General features: G+C 41.8%; 1 protein-coding gene across 3 annotated transcripts in view; it reads right to left on the bottom strand.

Annotated features, from left to right (window-relative positions):
- LOC100562073 (phosphofurin acidic cluster sorting protein 2) overlaps positions 1 to 21,823 on the bottom strand; it is a 254,605-nt gene that overhangs the window by 62,483 nt on the left and 170,299 nt on the right. For all 3 annotated transcript variants that reach the window (XM_062970944.1, XM_008104924.2, XM_008104925.2), the window contains exon 2: positions 21,007 to 21,094. In XM_062970944.1, the coding sequence (XP_062827014.1) occupies positions 21,007 to 21,094 (88 nt within the window). The remainder of the gene's footprint in view (positions 1 to 21,006; positions 21,095 to 21,823) is intronic.

Below are 21,823 nucleotides of genomic sequence, written 5' to 3'. Positions count from 1 at the left end.
CCTTCCCTTTCATTTTCATATTTGAACAAAGAAAGATATGCTAACATTTCAAAGAGCAAAGGAAGAAGGCACCATGTCCTCTTGTTATCCAATGAGACTTGGTTCCAGGGTCCCCTATAGACACCAAAATCCATGGATTTGGAATTTCCATTATATACAATATATATAATAAAAATGTTCCTTATACAAAATGGTAAAAATCAATTTTTGCTTTTGGAATTGTGGGGGGTATGGGAGTCATTTTCAAGCTATGGATGGTTGAATCTGTGATATAGAAACCATGGATATGGAGGGCTGACTGTATGAAGAAATTAGAATGTTGCATGTACAATTATTCCTTATTTGTGCTATATATACACTAAGTTGAAAACTCTGCCTTGTAAAAAGGCTTTTGGTATGATGCATTTCTGGATATGGGTGTTATCATCCTTCACTTTCAAGTAGTACTAAGCACTTCATCATCATCATCATCATCATCATTTAATTACTTATTAATCGCCCTCCATCCACGATGCTCTAGGCGATTTACAAGATAAAATTGTAAAGGATAAAAATACATACATAAAAATATTAATAAAATTAACATAGATTAAAAGCTCTAGTAAAGAGCCAGTAAAGAACTTCTATTATTTTACACAAATCTCATGTCTAAACTGACAGATTCTCTTGGCAGTGAAGCAAGTGGAGTGTGTATATACCTGTGGAATGGCCATACAGCCTGAAAAACTCACAGAAACTCTGTGCTGGTACGGCTGTACCAGAAGCTCCAACTTTATTTTCTTGATGCTAATGTTTGCAGTCATAGGACAGGCCGCCTGTCAATCATTAAGTTTGGTTCCGCCCCTTGTTCAGGGCTCTGGGAGGGAAGGAGCCATTTTTAAGTCAGTTTCACTTAAGGAAGCTAAGCTATAGGACGTAGACCAGCTTGTCCCATAGAAAAGCTTCATATCTCAAGAACATCCAGGGATATAGAACATCCGAGAAAACAGAAACGGAAATTCCAGGGGAAAAGGTCCCAAAAGCTCTGGCTGAGAGCTTACAGCCTCTCAGCCTCACAGCTCCTGAGGGAAACAGCCGTAAAGTTTCCAAAGAAACCTCGGAGAGAGAACAGCATCACAGATTCAGGGAACCCCAGCTGAAACATCTGCAAGCCTTGATTGGTAGGTCTACTCGATGCCCAGACGCATTTGGAATCGGTAGTAGGTCCCACAGTCTGGGAGAGGTTATAAGGGGATTTTCTTCTTACAGAGAAAATATAGTTATCCCAAGCCAATTGCCCATCCCCTGAGGACAAGATTGAAAAGCCAACAATTTATTAAGGAAACCTTGAAGTGTTATTTGACTCCTTGAAGATTTATTATTTGTTCATCAATAAAGACTTTGTTATTTCATTAAAGACTCAAAAGGCCATCCTTTTCAGGGAAATCCTCAAGGACCTCTCTTTAGGCGCCCTGGCTTCCTGCTGGGCATAAAGTATACGTCCTATACAAAAGACAATAGTTACAGGCCCAGCGCGTGATAGAACAAACTCATTGAAAGAAAGATATTTGAACTGATGCATGTGATGAAATAGACTGAGTCTATGAACACTTAGGCCACAAACACTCTTTGGTTAGATTCAAAGGTACAGAAGAAACCTAGCACTGTGATTTCTTTGGAATGTCATTAACGGGAACATTAAGAGTCATGCAGAATCTTAAGGCAATAGGTGATAAATGTATGCCCCTCCCATCATCTCTTACTATTTTGGCAGGGTCTGGGGGAATTATGGGAGCTGCAGTCTAACAACTGGAGGGGGAATATATTTATCACTCTTCCTTACAGTATCACACAGGGATAAGCTATGTGAAGCCCTCCATTTATCATTAATCTACACTACAACAGTCATCATCCTTTACTATGGACTTAAAATGGCTAGGGAGAGCCACTGAGGTGTAGTGATTTGAGTATTGGAATATGACTGTGGAGATTAGTGTTCGAATCCCTGCTTGGCCATGGAAACCCACTGGGTGACCTTGGGCAAGTCACACGTTCCTTAAGAGTCTTCAGAAGTTGGAAACGACTTCAAAACACACAACAAAATAATACTCGTTGGGATTTATTGGCGTCAAAGTGCAAAACGTACACTCCCCCTTCTAGATTAACAAACACAATACAAGCTTTTGTAGACTAGAATCCTCTTGGAAGTCTATTCCTGGAAGAAAATTACTACCGCCACTATTTACTCATAAATATGCATTTTCCATTTTAATATGAGGCAGTTCTTACTAGAATTCACTATGTGGGTCAGAAGGTTGATGTGTGGGCTGGGCCTGAGTCCATTGGAGGGCAACCGAGTGAAAGATCATTCTAGTTGGTATTCATGAGATCTTTTTTCAAAAGGCAACGAACCGCCCGCTCTCTTCTGCTGCTATCCTGTTCCCAGTAGAAGATTTGTTAAACCAGCATTTATTTTCTAACATTTAACTGAGCTTCAACAAAATGGGGGAGTGACTGGATAAAGATAGCTTCGCCCGAAAGGATGGAGGGGCAGGGTAGAGGGAGAAATAAGAACCACAAGCGAAAATGTTTTTTTTTTCAATTGCTACTGCTTCAACCTTGCAAGTAATGATTTAAACAAAGTAGAAGTATAGCAGGAAGCAAGCATTGGTATAAATGCCTGGCTGATACTTTAACAGCTTGTTCGTTTCTGAAGATCTTACCTGCAGGCAACTATTAAAAATGGAGAGCAGTAAAAATTTGTTAGCCTCCTTGGGTCTATGCTAACTGCATTGCACCCTGGGTGGAGGGAAGGAGCATTAATTTAAGTGAAATGTCCCGTTATATTCAGCTTGGAATAAGCCACTAACATTTCCATCATAGACCTAGGGATCCTTAATAAGCGACTACTTCTATTTTTAGTCTGGCACCCCAAGGGAGGGCTACTAATCCAAACTCTGAATGTATTACTTACCATATTCTGCACTCATTCAGAAGCAGAGCAAAAGCAACTAGAAGTCTAACTAGAGAGATATTTATAATTTAGTTCCTCGACTTTTGACTCCTGCTGTGCAATCTCTCTCAGCTTGACTCTTGAACATGTATGCGCATTATGCCACCACCATAGATCAAAGCAGTAGAGGCATAAATCTGGAGTGGTGAAACCCTAATGGACTCGTGCTAGAGAAGATTAGGTACATTAAGTTTTTAAAAAAATCACATTACGGAATCGGAAATCTTAGAATTGGAAGGGACCACAAGGACCATCTAATTCTAATCCAACAGCCTCTCATGCAGGAATACACAACACACTTCGGAAAGATGCCAAAGGTGGAGAGTGAACCACATTCCAAAGTAGTCTATTCGACTGTCATTAAGCTCTTACAGTAAAAAGAAAAGTTCTGTGGCTGTGGCGCAGGCTGGTCAGCAGCCTGCTGCAATAAATCACTCTGACCATGAGGTCATGAGTTCGAGGCCAGCCCGTGGCGGGGTGAGCACCTGTCAATTAAAAAAAAATAGCCCCTGCTGGTTGCTGACCTAGCAACCTGAAAGATAGTTGCATCTATCAAGTAGGAAATTTAGGTACCACTTATATATGGGGAGGCTAATTTACGACACCATAAAAAAAACAGCCGTTGCTGTCCAAGATTGTTGCCATCGTGTTATCATAGAGGAGTCGCAGTTTGTTCACAAATGTATCAGGGCATCCAATGCCGGGCTGTGGCACAGGATGGAGAGCAGCTTGCTGCAATAAATCACTCTGACCATGAGGTCATGAGTTCGAGGCCAGCCCGTGGCGGGGTGAGCACCCGTCAATTAAAAATAAAAAATAGCCCCTGCTCGTTGCTGACCAGCAACCCAAAAGATAGTTGCATCTATCAAGTAGGAAATAAGGTACCACTTATAAAGTGGGGAGGCAAATTTAACTAATTTATGACGTTGGAGTGAGGAAGTGCCGTCACAGTGGATGATGAAGCAGCTGTGGCCAGAATTGAACATCCCCTCAGGAGAAGGTTAAATTGCCTCTGTGTCTGTCTCTGTCCTGTTCTATGTGTATGTCATTGAATGTTTGCCTTATATGTGTACAATGTGATCCGCCCTGAGTCCCCTTCGGGGTCAGAAGGGCGGAATATAAATACTGTAAATAAATAAATAATAAATAATATTTAGGTGACTGACCATCCATCACTCGGCTGACTTAAGTGCCACAGCTGGAAGGTGAACAGGGGAGAGAATGAAGGGGGACGTTGGGGCAACAAATCAAGGATGCGACTATTATGCGAAGAAATGAAAAATATCAATATGGGGGGACAAAAAAGGGGTGCAGCTATTATGCTGTGTCAACTATTACGCTTTGAAATACTGTAGTGCATGGCTTTGCAATTTTTAATGCATTTTAACTGGTTGTAATTTATATTCTTGTAGGTTGTGATACTGTATACAGTAATATGTTTTAACCTGTAAAATAAATTTTATTTTTATTTTTTGTTGGTTGTGTGCTTTCAAGTAATTTCTGACTAAGGATAATCCTAAGGTAATTCTATCACAGGGTTTGCCAGGCAATACTTGTTCAGAGCTGGTTTGCCTTTGCCTTCATTTGAAACTGAGAGAGTGTGACTTGCCTTAGGTCACCTGAAGGATTTTCATGGCAGAGTGAGGATTTAAATCATGAACTCCAGTGTCTCAGCCAACACCCAAGTCACTATACCATGCTGCCTCTTCTTTTAGATCGCCTTAAATTAATTGTAGTGGCCCCATATGGTGCAGCGGGTTAAACCGCTGAACTGCTGAACTTGCTTACCGAAAGGTTGGTGGTTCAAATCTGGGGAGTGGAGTGAGCTCCTGCTGTTAGCCCCAGCTTCTGGCCAAACAAGCAGTTTGAGGACATGCAAATGTGAGTACATTAACAGGTACTGCTCTGGGAGGAGGTAACAGTGCTCCATGCAGTCATGCTGGCCACATGACCTTGGAGGTGTCTAAGGACAATGCCGGCTCTTTGGCTTAGAAATGGAAATGACCACTACCCCCCAGAGTCGGACACAACTAGACGTAATGTCAAGGGGAAACCTTTGCCTTTACCTTTTTAAATTAATTGTGGCAATTTTAATGTACACTTCCTTGGGAGCTCTGCACGGAAAGTGGGATATAAACATTTAAATAAAGGACTGAATTTACAGCAATAATAAAGCACTTGTCACTCTTTGAAAGGAGAATCCTTCTAGGATTCATGACGAGAAGAATCACTTTGTAGCCCAGGAGTCACTCTGGGAAAAATAGATTTGAAGACTGATATAGAACATCTGTCAGCTCAGATCTGATTAAATCAAAGCAACCTTTTTTCTAACTTCCAATCTATCTGGTAGAATTTCATCTAGACACTGAAAGAAATTGGCTCAGGCATGGCAATATACAAAATAATTAACACTGGTTTGTTGTCAGTTGACCTGTGTGCCAGAAGGAATGCTCCACTGTAACTGGTAGTCAGAAACAGTTTATTCTGTTTATTCTGTATTAGCAGCATCTATATTCAGCCTTTCTTCCAACAAACTCCCTTTTCTCCACTCTGTGCATTCACCAGACTGTGGGAACCACGGATTCTTGCACTGGGGTTTGCTTCTAGGACCCCATTGATATCAAAATCCTTGGATGCTCAATATAATGATGTAACAAAATGATGCCCCTTCTATAAAATGGCAAAATCAAGGTTTGTCTTTTTGGATTAAAACAAAATTCAGACTGTGGATTGCTGAACCCATGGATACATAAGAGTCAATCATTTATTACAGTAGAGTCTTGCTTATCCAACCTTCACTCATCCAACGTTCTGTATTATCCAACGCAATCTGCCTTTTAGTAGTCAATGTTTTTGTAGTTAACATTTTCAATACTCTGCGATGTTTTGGTACTAAATTCGTAAATACAGTCATTACTACATAACGTTACTGTGTATTGAACTGCTTTTTCTGTCAATTTGTTATAAAACTTGATGTTTTGGTGCCTAATTTGTAAAATCGTAACGTAATTTGAAGTTTAATAGGCTTTTCCATAATTCCTCCTTATTATCCAACATAATAATAATAGGAGCCTCCAGTGGCCTAGGGGATAAAAGCCTTGTGACTTGAAGGTTGGGTTGCTGACCTGAAGGTTGCCAGGTTCGAATCCCAGCCGGGGAGAGCACGGATGAGCTCCCTCTATCAGCTCCAGCTTCATGAGGGGACATGAGAGAAGCCTCCCACAAGGATGGTAAAACATCAAAACATCTGGGTATCCCCTGGGCAATGTCCTTGCAGACGGCCAATTCTCTCACTCCAGAAGCAACTCCGGTTGCTCCTGACACGAAAAAAAAAATCCAACATTTTTGATTATCCAACATTTTTTTGGCCCATTTATGTTGGATATTGTATTGGTTGTAGGCTATAATATAGGCATGGGCAAACCTTCTTCTGTTGGGGCCACTCGGCTGAGAGGGCCGAGCCAGGAGGGAGGGGAGCCATTCTCAGGTTGTCCTCCCAGCATAAAGACGGGGCTGCTCACCCTATCCTTTTGCTGGGAGGAAGGTGGGACATGCAGCGACTGCCCCGATCCCCCCCCCCCCCGCGATCCCCTTTCCCATCCTCTTCCCCCAATCCTCAGACTGTCCTCTTGGCATTATGTCAGGAGGAGGGCAAGACAGGCATCAGTTGAGAGTGCTCCGGAGGGCTCTGAGATGCCGCATGCCTTCTTCGAGCCATCCTCCTGGCATTAGGATGGGGCCACTCACACCATCCTTATGCCAGGAGGAGGTCGAGAAACATGGTGACTGAGAGCACTCCAGAAGGCTCTCAGCTGCTATGTGCCTTCCTCCCCCATCTTTCTGGCATAAGGATGCAGCGGTTGCCGTGCCCTACCAACAGAACAGGGGAAATGAAGAGGGCCCGAGGTAAGTACCCAGGGACCACATCTGGCCCCTGGACCATGCCTGCTATAAAGAGTTTCAAACATCAATAGGCATGAGAACCGAAATCTCCCAAATCCCACTCCCAACACTTTAACCATTATATCACACTTTGTCCTTCAAAGAAACCGTCTCACATGCATGACGAAATAACAATAGAAAATAGGATAATATCTACTGTACAGACAAAGGTGTTGAAGTCACTAAGATACCACCTTTCTCCCTTCCTCTCCCTCTATCTTTCTCTCTGTGTAGCGAATGGTGGTACTATGGGGAAAGTATTGCCCTGCAAGGTCTCCTAGGGTTTGTCTTCACTGGCCCAAAACCTGGTCTGATTATGAATCCACCACCAGTAGTCTTCACAACAGACAAACATTCCAGGATTTGGGGGTTTAAAAAGCTTGCTCCATTTTGGGCAAAGTCAGGAGATAATCCAGAGTTGGAAGGAAACTCAAGAGTATCCCAGGACTTTGGAACTGGGTCTGATTCAGCCTGATCCTTGCCTGGATAGACACTGTGCCAACACTTTTTCCATGTGCTGAACAGCATAGAGGAAGAGAATAGTTGGCTGGGCTGTGGCGCAGGCTGTTGAGCAGCCAGCTGCAGCCAGCTGCAACTAATCACTCTGACCAAGAGGTCATGAGTTCGAGGCCAGCTCGGAGCCCTGCGTTTGTCTTTGTCTTTGTTCTATTTAAGGCATTGAATGTTTGCCTTATATGTGTAATGTGATCCAACCTGAGTCCCCTTTGGGGTGAGAAGGGTGAAATATAAATACTGTACATAAATAAATAAATAAATAAGTTGCTGCCACCACTACTTCTCACTAGCCATGGAGCACCATTCAAGCATCTAGCTATCATGGCCACGTCAGCTAATGTCAAAACAGGTCGTCTCCCTTCCTTCTTGCTGATTCTCCGGTGCCTTGTCCTGACATCAGCAGACACCATAAGCCAGATGAAGCTCTGTGACTGCAGCAGTAGCAACACTGATGGTAAGGTGACAGCCCAGCTGGGGCAAGGCTATCTGGACACTGGGTCAGAAGCTGATCCAGGGCAGATTTACACCGAAGTAATCTTCCCAGTGTACATTGGAGGGCTTAAAGCAGCCTCCAGTCTCCCATGATCACCCACCTCTGCTCTAAAAGTAGAGCAGTTTTGGAGGACATGGGGTTTCAATTTTTAGCTCCAGGACCCAATGTGATTTGCTCAAAAGCAGAGATCCACTTGCAGATATCCAGTATTTGGGGAGGTTTTGGGAACTACGAAGGGTGATCTATGTAAGGCAAAAAAACAAACAAACAAAAACCCAGTTTGGGAGGTCTCCAGAAACAAGAACAAAAACAAAAGCGCGTCTCCTTCTTTCAGAGGATCAAGAAGGTGCTAAAAGGCCATTGGGGGTCACATATAGTCCACAGGCTGGAAGATGCATTCTGTACCATCTAATGTATTCCACATCCTGGGTAACTTGGGTGCACAAACTGGCCCAGCATTTGGAATACCAAATCTTCATCCCAATTTCCAATTGCACAGGATGGAAAATTTCCTCTTTCTCAAAGGGAATGAGGTGCACCACTTTGATCTGAACTGCTTGTTAGATGCTAATTTCCCATCCTTATTTTTATTCTCCCCATGTTCGCTGGGTATTATTATCCCACCCGCTTAACAGCTGGTTGTGACACCTAAATAATCACCTACAAATTGAGTTAACAAGTTGTTTTTGTTCTGCTGCCTCCGTAATTATTCATGCCGGGAAGCATTTTGTGCTGTGGAAATCAAATGAAATTGGGAAATGAGCCTGGATCACTCTTGGCTTCTCCATCCTCCCTCCATAATCTTCCTCTAAGGCAAAAAACTAAAGTGGAAAACAGCAAACCTCCACAGTTCTCTTTTTTGTCCTTAAACGTATCTAGTTATTCTCCACACTGACTTGAACACGAGTCATGAGTCACAAGAACGCACATTTTGGAAAAGATGCCTTTTTGACTAAAAGTCTCAGATGCCCCTAGCCACCATGGTTGCCTGCCACTGGATTGCCAGATCTCAGGGCTTGGGCTCTCTCCTCCAGACTTCAGGGTGAGATGGAGGAAACTCAGGGAAAGAATACTGCCTTGTGTTGTGTAAATTTTTCTCATTAGTTAAGATTTGTTGTTTTTAAAGCAATTAAATGTCACATTCTAAGACACAGTGGTTGGTACAGTAGTTATCACGCTATCTGCCCCATGTGATGTCTCCCTTGTAACATCCTTATGGAGATATCACAAGAAGTCTTCTGTGGCTCTCTGGACCTGTGATATTCCTGACCTAACAAATCAAACTTTCTGGTAGATTTTGGAGGTTGTAATCCAAATGGCGGCTTCTCCAAGCTTGGCCAAGAAGATAGTGAGAAGCTTCTGCTCCAACTCTTATTTATAATTATTTATTTACAGTATTTATATTCCGCCCTTCTCACCCCGAAGGGGACTCAGGGTGGATCACATTACACATATAAGGCAAACATTCAATGCCTTGACATAGAACAAAGACAGAAGACAAACGCAGGCTCCGAGCTGGCCTCGAACTCACAACCTCTTGGTCAGAGTAATTGGTCTCAGCTGGCTGCAGCTGGCTGCTCACCAGCTTGCGCCACAGCTCAGGCTCTTGGACTATCTGCTAACAAAACTTTCTGATCTTGAACAAGAAAGTTTCAAATTAGACCAGACTCTATTCAGGATAGCCTTCCTCAAAGCAGTTTCTCAGATGTTTAGGACTATAGATCCCATCATCCCCATCAGCAGGCTTCCTGCCTGTGTTGGATGGGGAAGGTGGGAGTTGTTGTCCAGCAGATCTCGAAAGTAACTGGTGAGACATAAAAAGGGGAGAAAGAGGACCAAGTGGGGTGCAGAGGAAAGGGGTTTAAACATCGCAAAGCTGCTTATTCTGCTAATGAAGATATTCCCGTTTTGCCATGATCAGGAAGACACTGAGATACAGAGATGCATACAAGCATTGGGTTATTTTTGCCATATACTGACCATCCATCATTACAAGTCACAGCTGCACGTTTAAGTTGGCATTAGGGGATTGCTGTCAAAGGGATCTTCCCATTTGTATTCATGAGGCATCCCTATCTCTCTCTTTGTGTGTTGGACGCTTCTAGCGTACTCTCTGTATCTTGAATAGCAAAGAGAGCCACACTCACCATAAAAATCTCCTGAAGATGCAAAGCCATTTTGTTCTGCTTTTGTGTCCCAGATACTAGGGAAAAATCCTCAGAAAAGTCCCCCTTTGGGGCATGTGCCTTCTATTTTGTGAACATGTTTTTGTTTGGTTTCAGATCAATCCCTCCAGTCATTTGAGACACACAACAAGGTAGGTTAAAGATGCTCTTGTTTAGTGCTTTAGAGCCTGAAAATAGTTGCAAAAACGATACGATTCCAATGAGTCATATAACTTGTGAGAACTGAAAATTCAGATTCCAGTTATGAGAAAGCTACAGAATGAACTGCACAAGGAATCATTTTTTAAAGCAACAAGAACCTGAGCCATTTCCTTCCATTTGCCTCCACATGTGTTGTAAGTTTAAACTATATACAGCATTAAATATGTGGTGTGTACCTTAAAATAATAATAATAATAATAATAATAATAATAATAATAATAATAATAATAATAATAATAGCAGCAGCAGCAGCAGCAGAAGTCAGCATGCATGAAACCTGATCAAAACCCACCAATTTCTATACAGGTATGAGGTACTTATAACATGAAAGGCACTAGAGACTAAATCAGTGGTTCTCAACCTGGGGTCCCCAGATATTTTTGGCCTACAACTCCCAGAAATCCCAGTTACTTTACCAGCTGGGGGGGGGGCAGATTGAGAACCACTGAACTAAATCAACCAGAGAAGTCAGCCTGATGAACCAACCTGGACACAGCATATTATTTGAGAACACAGAAATGCTGGGCTACTCTAACAACCAGGCCTGTAGCGAGGGGGGGGGGGTTAGGGGTTCAACCCCCCCCCCCCCGAAATTTTTCAAGTTATAAAAAAAATCTCGTTTACTCATGAATTTTAACTGGTTAACCAAATCCCCATGCTAAGTCTATGAGATGCAAAACATTAAGAGTCCCTCCAGGCACTATCTCAAGCAGATATCCACAGGTTTGTAGCGAGGAGGGGTATGTGCTAGGGGTTCAACCCCCCCCCCCCCGAAATTTTCAAAACTCCTCCCGAATTTTTTTCTGGCTACGGCCCTGCTAACAACCACCATGTCAGACGACACTGAGAAGCCATTGAAATCCACAAACATGTGGCCAATTTTAACAGAAAGAAGGAAACAATGAAAACGAACAAAATCTGGCTACCACTACAGTAGAGTCTCACTTATCCAACATAAACGGGCCGGCAGAACGTTAGATTATCGAAAATGTTGGATAATATGGAGAGATCAAGGAAAAGCTTATTAAATCTCAAATTATGTTATGATTTTACAAATTAAGCACCAAAACATTATGTTTTACAACAAATCGACAGAAAAAGCAGTTCAATACACAATAACATTATGTAGCAATTACTATATTTACAAATTTAGCACCAAAACATTGCAATGTATTGAAAATATTGACTTTAAAAACATTGCTACTAAAAGGCAGACTGCGTTGGATAATGCAGAATGTTGGATAAGCGAAGGTTGGATAAGTGAGATTCTACTGTATTAAAAAACTCTAAAATCAGGATAGTAAATAAAGAACAACACTCAGAAATCAGGGAAATTCCAGACAGGAAAAAATCAGGGCCAGCTAACACCTCTCAACAAAGGATTCCCCAGGCAGGAAGCAGCCAGGCTTTGAAGCTGAAAGGCCATTTAGTGCTAATCAAGATGGCCAATTGTAACATTCACACTTGTCTCAAACAGTCTGGACATTATTCCACAGATATATAAACCCACTTGTCTAGTTTCCAACAGACCTCACAACGTCTGAGGATGCCTGCTATAGATGTGGGTGAAATGTCAGGAGAGAATGCTTCTGGAACATGGCCACACAGACCAAAAAAATCACAGCAACCTACTTATGTGCAACTGTTTTCCCTAATAAATCCCTCCCATTTTTATAAAGCTTCACTGCTTCCAATGGAAGATTTTTCCTTTTAAAAAAACTACAGTGGAAGCATATTATTTACTGGAAGTAGGAGATTTAAACTCCCTACTTTTCCTGTAGACTGGAAGCCTACATAGTCACTTTAGAGTTAAAAAAGAACTAAACCTTTAGCTACACACAAAGAAGTTAATGTAATGCGCACAGCAGGGTTAGCTATGGAAGCATTTAGTTTGTAATGGAAAAATACTATCTTAGTGCAAGACAGAAAATATATAGCCATCACAGCCACTTCGAAAGTTAGATAAATTGTATGGAAGTAAAATATCAGACTTTAATGTGGCAGATAAGTTGCTTTCTTACATCGTTTTCTTGCCTTTCAACACGCAGCTTGGATGCAATCTTCAAATACCAGAGAGGTGTGTTTCCACGTTCACTATTAATGTTATTCAGATCCTACTTTTATTTTGTTCCAATTTAAAAAAACCGTGAAACATTTGATTCTTGTGTTTCGAGGAAAAAACTAACTGCCAGCAGCCCATACCAGAAAGCAAGCACTTCATATTTGGTTATTTTCTAGAGCATGGATGCCATAGCTCTGAAGTGGGTCACATATGGCCCTTAGAGGGGATCCTATGCAATCTCCCATATTTTTGCACGTGAAACACAACTAATTTCAACTGAATAAACCACTCTGAGGATTGCAGTTTATGCCAAAAATGCTGTTCAGTCCCAAAATTTGCAATTGTAGTGCAAAAGATGGACATGGGATTATGTGCAATGACTACCGGAATGGCCCGGATTATGACTGCAGATAGTGTGGTTTTAATCGTGAATGCAATTTTTAAAAATGTTTAAATGTGTTTTAAATTTAATTTTAAAATATTTATTTTAATTGTACATTGTTTTAAGGCATCAAATACTTGCCTATATGTAAAGCTGCCTTGAGTCCCCTTCAGGGTTGAGAAGGGCAGAGTATAAATATAATAAATAAATAAATAAAACATTTCAAAACAAACAAACAAAAAACCAGAAACTGTACGAATCACCTTGAAGTGATTTCCATGTTACAGGAATGTCACTTCCAGACAAACTGAAATGTTAACAAAAGTGCAAGTAAACTATAGTAGGTAAAGAACAATTACATTATAGCAATAAAAGGAACACAGAAATTGCACCAAATTAAGACTGACAGTAGTAATAAATGACATGTGCAAATTAAAAGCAAGGTTTATGACCAGCTAGAAATGCATAGATCTACTTTAACAAACATGCTAAAAGGAAGAACATAGGCTGGAAGAAAGCTCTTTGGGTTGGAAATCTGCACATAGCCTTTCTCAGAAAACTGGAAAACGTCAGCCTCCATTTGCCAACTGGAGGTGATCGATGAAAACTATAAACTACAACCACTCAGGAAGAGCCAGAAACGAATTCTACAAGACAACTGGTCTACAAAGGGATTCATTCGAATGGGCTCACTGGGGCCAGACTCAATTGGAGCAACTGCTCCAGGCAAAGATTTTCAGTCAGAATGGGATACAGACAATCCACATGGCAAACTCCTTCATCATTAATAATAACAATATTATTATTATTATTATTATTATTATTATTATTATTATTATTATTATTATTATTATTATTATTATTTCTAACCCGCCTCTCCTTGTGGCTCAAGGTGGGTAACAACATTATGATTTCTGTGGCATTTGGTGCAGCTTCCATGGGGCATCTGAACATGCCAGGGTAACCAGTGGTTTCCACATCAGAGGAGGTGCAGTGAAATCTGGGTTTTATTCCAGATTGTACAGAGCTATCCAAGGCTGGATCTACACTGCTATATAATGAGGTTTGGAACTCCATGATATGGTTAGTGTAAACCAGTGGTTTTCAACCAGTGAATCCCCAGGTGTTTTGTCCTACAACTCCCAGAAACCCCAGCCAGTTTATCAGCTGTTAGGATTTCTGGGAGTTGAAGGCCAAAACATCTGGGGATCCACAGGTTGAGAACCACTGGTGTAAACCCATATAATGCAGTTTAATTGCATTGCACTGCATTATATACTCATAGATCTACACTGACCACAAAATGTAGTTATATGGCAGTACGCTTCCAGCCCAAGCTTCTGTAACTACAATACGTTAAGCACCTTGTTTACTTCCTTTTTTAAAAAAAAGCCTGGAATAAACCCCAGAGTGGATGATATGGAAGACTTGCTCACCTGTGGATAAAACTGAAAAGGCTACATTTTGGTACCTTTTGGTAGCCTTATTGACAAATAATCAGGTTCAACAGCAAATCAAGCCTGAACTCTTCCTAAAAGCCAAAACGGTGGGACTTAAGACTGTTGCATTTCAGATGTATCATGAGAAAATAGGACTCACTAGAAAAGCAATAAGATAAGGTTCTGGGCAGCAGAAAAAGAGGAGGATCAACTCAATTATGGAAGCCATGAACCAGAATTTGTAAGACCTGAGCAGAGCTGCTGATATTAGGGTGACTTGGAGGTCTCTCATTTGCAGGACCTCATGGCAATGAACAACAACAAATCTCTTTGCCTTTCATATCCCAGAATCCTCTATCTAGCACATGGCTGGGAGATACTGGAAGTAGGGAAATGCCTGTTTTCCAAAATCTGGGTGGCGTTAATGCATTGGCCACCCCAACATGCATGCAAAGGCTACGCCTCGAGGCCACTTGAAAAACCACCAGCTTCGACTACTAATCCTAGATTTAAATCCTAATGACTGCAGCCCAGAGAAACGCCTGGAGGGAACGCAAAGCCCTCTGGCTCCTCACCCAGCCTGCTGTCAGGAGCATCAGCAGCTTTACGAACAGCTGACAAGAGCACAGGAAGGGCAGGGCTTGCAAGCCGAGGGGGCGAGACCTTTATCTCCAGAGGAGGAATTTATCCACCTAACGCTCACTAAAAGGACGAAGGAGAAGGTCTAAGGGTCAGAAATGCACAAGGGTTACATAACTAGGAGAAGGATACCGATGGTGGAGTCTTGCCTGGCTGCTTAGGAAGCAAGGATTAGAACAACCGGTCAGCACATCTTCCTTTCAATTCAACAATCTATTCTTGCCTATACCGCTGAGAGGGAGAGGGAAAAGGTTGTTTTTGAAAGGTGTACAAAGAATATAATTGGAGTAGATTGTAAGTACAAATCAAATCACAGAAAGTATTTCTCCCATCTTGCTTTCTCTCTCCCACCCGCACAAATACACACAAAGAGATTGAAAATAATAAGGGAGCCATAGTTCAATAACAGAGCAAGTGATCTGCCCACCTAGCATTCATTATTAATTTATTTATGACATTAATATCCTGCCCTTCTCACCCCACAGGGGTCTCAGAGCGGCTTATATGAGTGGCATTATTCCATGTCCGAACAACAATTAAAAGCAATTAAACAACAATTTAAAATAGCATTAAAACAACATATGTAAACATTAAACGACTGTTGTGCATAGATCCGAAGACAGATAATCAGATAATCATATTCATCAATCCAAAGCCAATTCCATAGATAATTATGCTGGGCCAAATGCTTGCTCCCAAAGCCAGATTTTCACTTGTTTGCGAAATGACAGGAGAGAAGAGGCCAATCTAAACCCACTAGGGAGGGAGTTCCACAGCTGGGGAGCCACCACTGAGAAGGCACTGTCTTTCTTCCCCACTAGTTGTGTCTGCGAAGGTGGTGGGACTGAGAGTAGGGCCTCCCCAGAAGGTCTTAACCTCCTAGTACAAGGTTAACTTTCAGGCCCTGGACAACCTTTCACTTCCCAGATATGTTAGACCCCAGTCAGCCTTTCACATTTGCAAGTTTAACTTCGACTGTCTTGATTACACTATGTAACACGTTTTTTTCGTTCTTGGGTTATATATTTCCTAATTTCCTAAAAACATGAAAAAGGTTTATCAAACTGCAACAACTTTGTTTTCGCGGTCTACACAAAAGGTTAAAAATGGCATATGAAAGGTAAAACATGGCACATTGAAAGGTTAAAAATGGCAGTCACGAAAACAACGTTTCTGGAGTATAACAACTGCTTTCAAAGTAAGGACAGCCCAATTAAACAGGAAATAACACTTTCAAACCAGAAAGTTTTTTTTTTCAAATTTCGCAGCCTTGAGATTGCCCGGGGCTATGGCGCAGACGGGAGAGCAATGAGTCACTGACCAGGAGGTCATAAGTTCGAGGTCCGCTCGGAGCTATGTTTGTTTGTCTTTGTCCTGTGTTAAAAAGGCATTTAATGTTTGCCTAATATGTGTAATGTGATCCGCCCTGAGTCCCCTTCGGGGTGAGAAGGGTGGAATATAAATGATATAAATAAATAAATAAATAGTGTAATTTGTGTATTTGAGTAATATGTTCTCTCTACATATCTATCTCTCCATTGTGATTCACAATGGAGAACCTAGAGATTCCTAGAAATAATATTTGTCTAGGAACCTCTAGGTCAGGCATGGGCAAACTTCAGCCCTCCAGGTGTTTTGGACTTCAACTCTCGCCATTCCTAACAGCCTCAGGCCCTTTCCTTTTCCCCCTTAAGCGGCTGAGGTGGAAAAGGAAGGGGCCTAAGGTCGTTAGGAATTGTTGGAGTTGAAGTCCAAAACACCTGGAGGGCCGAAATTTGTCCATGCCTGACCTAGGTCTTCCAGCATGATTTTATAGTCAACTTCTGGTAGAAGGTGACTACAGAGTTGCCCTGGAGGACCCTAGTGATTTCTAGGTTGCACTTAGATTGTAGAATTAGTGCAGCTAGAAACCACTTTAACTGTCATGACTCAATGCTATGGAATCAGAGCACTTGTAGTTTTGCAAGGTCTCTAGCCTTCTCTACAAGTAATGCTGGTGCTTCACTAAACTACAACTCCCAGGATTCCATAGCATTGAACCATGGCTCTTAAAGTGGTGTCACACCAGCTTTAATTCTACAGTGCAGATACACTCCTAGCAAGGTGTTCTCCCAGGTTAAAAAAACAGTGAATTTTAAATATTCAAAATGTTTGCACTTTCAGTGGGGTCCTCTGCCCCTGTCTTCATAAAAGTGGAGAATTTACTGTACATTTCTCCCAGTTCCACAACATTAGTCATGATGACTGGAGTTTCTAAGAGCTGAGGTCCAAAACCTTTGGATGACCACAGATTTCGCAGCCTTGAGATTGCAAGTTATGAACTAAAAGCACTTCTCTTCCTGAAACTGTAGAGAGCTGCTGCCATTCAGGGTAAGGAAGATCAGTGTGATCTACTAAATGACGTCCCCTAAAAGATTCCTATATGGGACTGTTTTCTACCCCAAACTGTCATGACACCATCCACTGCCTGACTGTGAACCAATTATCAGAAACAACCAAGAGATTTGTTTTTCTTCTTGGAAACAATGCCCAGAGATGGGAGGTGGAGGAAAGCCCTTAATGACGCCCAGAAATCCCAGACTCTGACCTGCCCCAGTTACAGCCCAATCATTCCCCCATTGCCTTTGACACGCAACAGTTAAACAGCTGTCATATTAAGGTAAGGAGGCTGTGTGGCAGCAAACCTGATTTGTTTTCAATATTACTTTTTGAAGTATACCACATGGAATTTCACAGCCAGCTTGTTCACGCTATCCAAAATTATTTTTTCCTTGAGCAATGTTTGCCTGCAGCATGGTATTGATTTATTTATTGATTGAATATATACCTTGCCTTTCTCCTACCATGGGAACCAAGGCAGCTTACAACAATGTGAAATAAAAATTGGCTAAAATGTTATATTAAAACAGCTAAAAAAAAACCAATTAAACAACAGTATTAAAAGCAGATAGTTCAAGACAACGTATTCTGCCATATGACAATGCATTCTGCCACAGGAATATATATATATGAAAAATCAAAGGCCTGCCTTAATAAGTAGGTCTTAGCCTTCCAATGGAAAGGGAGTTTTAGTTTGCTCTGCTTTCAGATTGAATTCTGGGAACTATAACCCCTAAAAGTAACTTTTCCATACATTGCAGCAAACTTAATTTGCCATGAAGCAAACACCTGGCAGGGAACCAATTATTGTTCCCTGGAGCCTGCCTCTCTTCTTCACACATATTTTCAAAGACTCATTTTCTCCTTCTTACAATTTTTTAAGTGTAAATATCCAGGGCCCCTGTAAAAAAATTTGCAAGGCAAAACAAGACCGCTTTGAGCTCCCTTTCTTCTCAAAATTGAAGATTTAAGGTCCCAATAGACCTTAAATTCTCAGTTAAGTCTTTATAATAAAGATAACAGTATAATAGGAAATTTTATAGTTTTCCTTCTTTGCAATAGGGTTATGATAAAATATGAACAAAGTAGACAGCTTTTTGGTGTCAGAGATTCATGCGCTCCTCCGTTGCTCTCTGCACCAGCTGAACTCCCCATAGGCCCTTTAGATGTCCACTTAACCCTCACAATCATGATGCACAAAACAGCCCTGACTTTGAATAGTCTGCTTGGAAGGGTTGCAATGAAATGCCTTCTGCAGAAAATATGCATTAAAACAAACGATACTTCTATTTCAATCTCCACTGTGTGTGCAAATGTTTAAAAGCTTCTAAAAAAAGCACCTGCAGTCTGGTGCTGAGAAAGCTGCCACAGAGCACTGGCTGTATTCATATATTCTTGTAATGCGCATCATATTTTTCTTTACTCCTAGAAGGTTATGAGACTCAAGGGACAAGAACAGCACATTTAACATCCCCAGATGGAAGCTATCCAAGAAGACGAGGGCGGGAGAGCAGGAGGGAGAGAGATGCCCCTGACAGCATCTCCGAAGTTCAGGACACACGGCCTCCCCGTGTAACAGGGAGATATTTCATTAAAACCAGCATTTTGTCTAATTTATGAGATGTGTCTTTACTTTATGAGATGGACTCTTGAAACCAGCCCAAGAGCAGAAGATCTTTGTTTGATAAGTGATTACTCAAAAGTGAGAAGGCCACCATTTCAACAGCCCTTGGCAAGATGACCTTACAGGATTGTTTTCTTAATGGTCTTTGTTGCATGGATCTGCAAAATTGTATTGGCATGTGCTACTATGATTCTGTTGCATTTATTTGTTGGATTTATTTGTCAGATACTAGGGAGGGAAAGCTATACATAAAAGTTAGGCTGGAAAACAAAACATGTGCAGGAAGCAAGGGGGAAAGGTGATCAAGAATTTGGGGAAAAGACCTAAAGGGCCTTGAGTTATAGTTAAAATGTTAATGTGAATTAGCAATACTACTATGCTAGTTAAGCATTACTGCAGATGCAGACTGCAGCCAGGAAATCAGAAGACGTTTCCTTATTGGGAGAAGAGCAATGACCAATCTCGATAAAACAGTGAAGAGTAGAGACATCACACTGGCAACTAAGATCCATATAGTTAAAGCAATGGTGTTCTCTATAGTAACCTATGGATGCAAGAGCTCGACCATAAGGAACGCTGAGCGAAGGAAGGTAGACGTTTTTGTTGGAGGAAAATTCTGAAAGTGCCTTGGACCACAAGAAGATCCAACCAGTCCATACTCCAGGAAATAATTCCCAATTGCTCATTGGAGGGAAGGATATTAGAGGCAACGATGAAGTTCTTTGGCCACATAATGAGAAGACAGGAAAGCTTGGAGAAGTCAATGATGCTGGGGAAAATGGAAGGAAAAAGGAAGAGGGGCCGACCAAGGACAAGATGGATGGATGGTATCCTTGAAGTAACTGATTTGACCTTGAAGAACTTGAGGGTGGTCATGGCCGAGAGGGAGCTCTGGCGTGGGCTGGTCCATAAGGTCACAAAGAGTCAGAAGCAACCAAACGAATAAACAACAACAACAACAACAACAACAACAACAAAGTTAAGCATTAGGATCCTTCATGTTAACATTCCTCTTGATCTCTGTTGAATCTGTGTCCAATGCTTATTTGGAAGTTGATTTATACTGAATCTGAGACAGTAGCTCAAGAGCAAACAACCAATAAGTAAAATATTGGTTTTACTTAATTTAAATTAATCTGGGTAATTTTAATAAAAAGTCAGTACTGTTATATTATCCGGGCGGAGGTCACAATTAGTAAGAATAATGGGCTTTGAACAAATATTCCAGGTTGCTTGGATTTTAACTCCCAGAAACTCCAGCTAGCATGACTCTCTGGATGCTTTGGAGTTCAGGACCCAGTATCCCACACCATTGGTGTAGACCTGAAGTCCAAAATGTCCAGAGAGCCAAAGATTCACTAGTTAGACTACAGTGATACTTAAAGCAACGAACAATGGACCTTTGCCAGTCCAAGAGCAATCACCTGCCAACCCCCACTGGGCTTCCAGAGGGAAAAGTTGTAGCTGAAGGGCACACATATGGTATCCTGACATACTCAGAAATATACATGAGATATTGGGTTGTAAAATGCTAAGATTATTTCCTTCCTCTAGGTTCAGTATCCCAAGAATCATTCACTTGGGAAAAACAATTTTACCTTCTATCTGAAAATTGCTTATAGATACGTATAGAGAAGGGTATAGATATATATATCAAGCAACAGATTATATTTTTAAACAAGAGCCTAACCACTTAGGCAAGCCCTTTATCTCATAACTGTAGGATGCTTTTGCATAATGGATAACACCGTTCTGTCCCACTGAGCCCTTCTGGCTCTTCTTACCTAATCTTGCCAGTCTATAGCAATGCCAGACGGTCAACCGGATCCAAATCACTTATCAGCAGCATCAGAAAATGCTCAATATTTTCCGCAAGGCAGGAGGCCCATATGCACAAACAATTAAGCTCATGGCTTCACCCCCCACCTTCTCCAGTTTTAAAAATTAAAACCTGTGCAATGAATTAAAAATTAAAACCTGTGTGGCTAATGAGTAGGCTCCTGCAAACGGCAGAGGGCTAACATCTGGAGCGACCAAACTGAAAATGGGATGCGGCAGAAGGAGAAAGGGAAAGAGTAACAAGTTGAATTGAAGTACTCATCCCTATGATGTTCCCCAGAGACACCTGAGGACAATCTGCAGGCAGCTTACCTGAATCTTGACGGCGATGAGGACGGAGCTGAGCTCTTTGTCCAGTTCCCTCAACACGGTCAGCTTTTTCAGGCGCAGACTGCACAGCCTGTAAGACAGAGAGAATGGGATACATTCAGGCACCGCCACCATCCCAGGGCCCCTGCCACATGGTACGAGGCGCTCCGGAGACAGCCTGGAAGGTCGGCAGGCCACCGCTGCCCTTCAATTGTCGCAGGCTTGGCCGGTGAACATGGGGATTCATGCGCCACAGAGAAAGCGGATCAGAAAAAGAGGAAAGGAGGAAAATTAACAGAGCTAAAGCAGGATTAAGGGGATTACGCTGTGACAGGAAGTTGCAGGCCAGGCGGAGATGAGATCCCGAAAGGAGCCACGGCCAGCCCGGTACACAGGCGACTCATCAACTAGTGCCATTTCTTTACAAAGCTGCAGCAGGGTTCAAACCTCCCCTTTGCCCTTAATGCAATCTAAGGAATGCCGTGCATTTCTGTCCCTTGTTGACAAAACTGCATTTCACCACGTGACACATGGTAAATAAACCCCGTGTAATAGGCAGAAGAAAACAGACAAGAGCCGTGGGACAGCTTTCTGCCTGACCTGGCAAGCAAGACGGTGGATCTGGATTGAAATCTCTGCTCAATTAAACCTCTGGAACAACTAACTCTTGTTCCCCATCTGGTCATCCACACATCATTTCTCATAAATGAGTTTCTTTTTGCTTTTGACTGATCAGAACAAATGTACTACATATCAAATTTGCTGTGAGAAAATGGATTGTCAAGGTTGCCGAACTGGCCTAAATTGACAAATTAATGTG

This window comes from Anolis carolinensis, chromosome 1 (genome assembly GCF_035594765.1).
Source record: "Anolis carolinensis isolate JA03-04 chromosome 1, rAnoCar3.1.pri, whole genome shotgun sequence".
NCBI lineage: Eukaryota > Metazoa > Chordata > Lepidosauria > Squamata > Dactyloidae > Anolis > Anolis carolinensis.
Note: the sequence above shows the minus strand (reverse complement) of the source record. Positions and strands in the feature narration are given on the sequence as shown.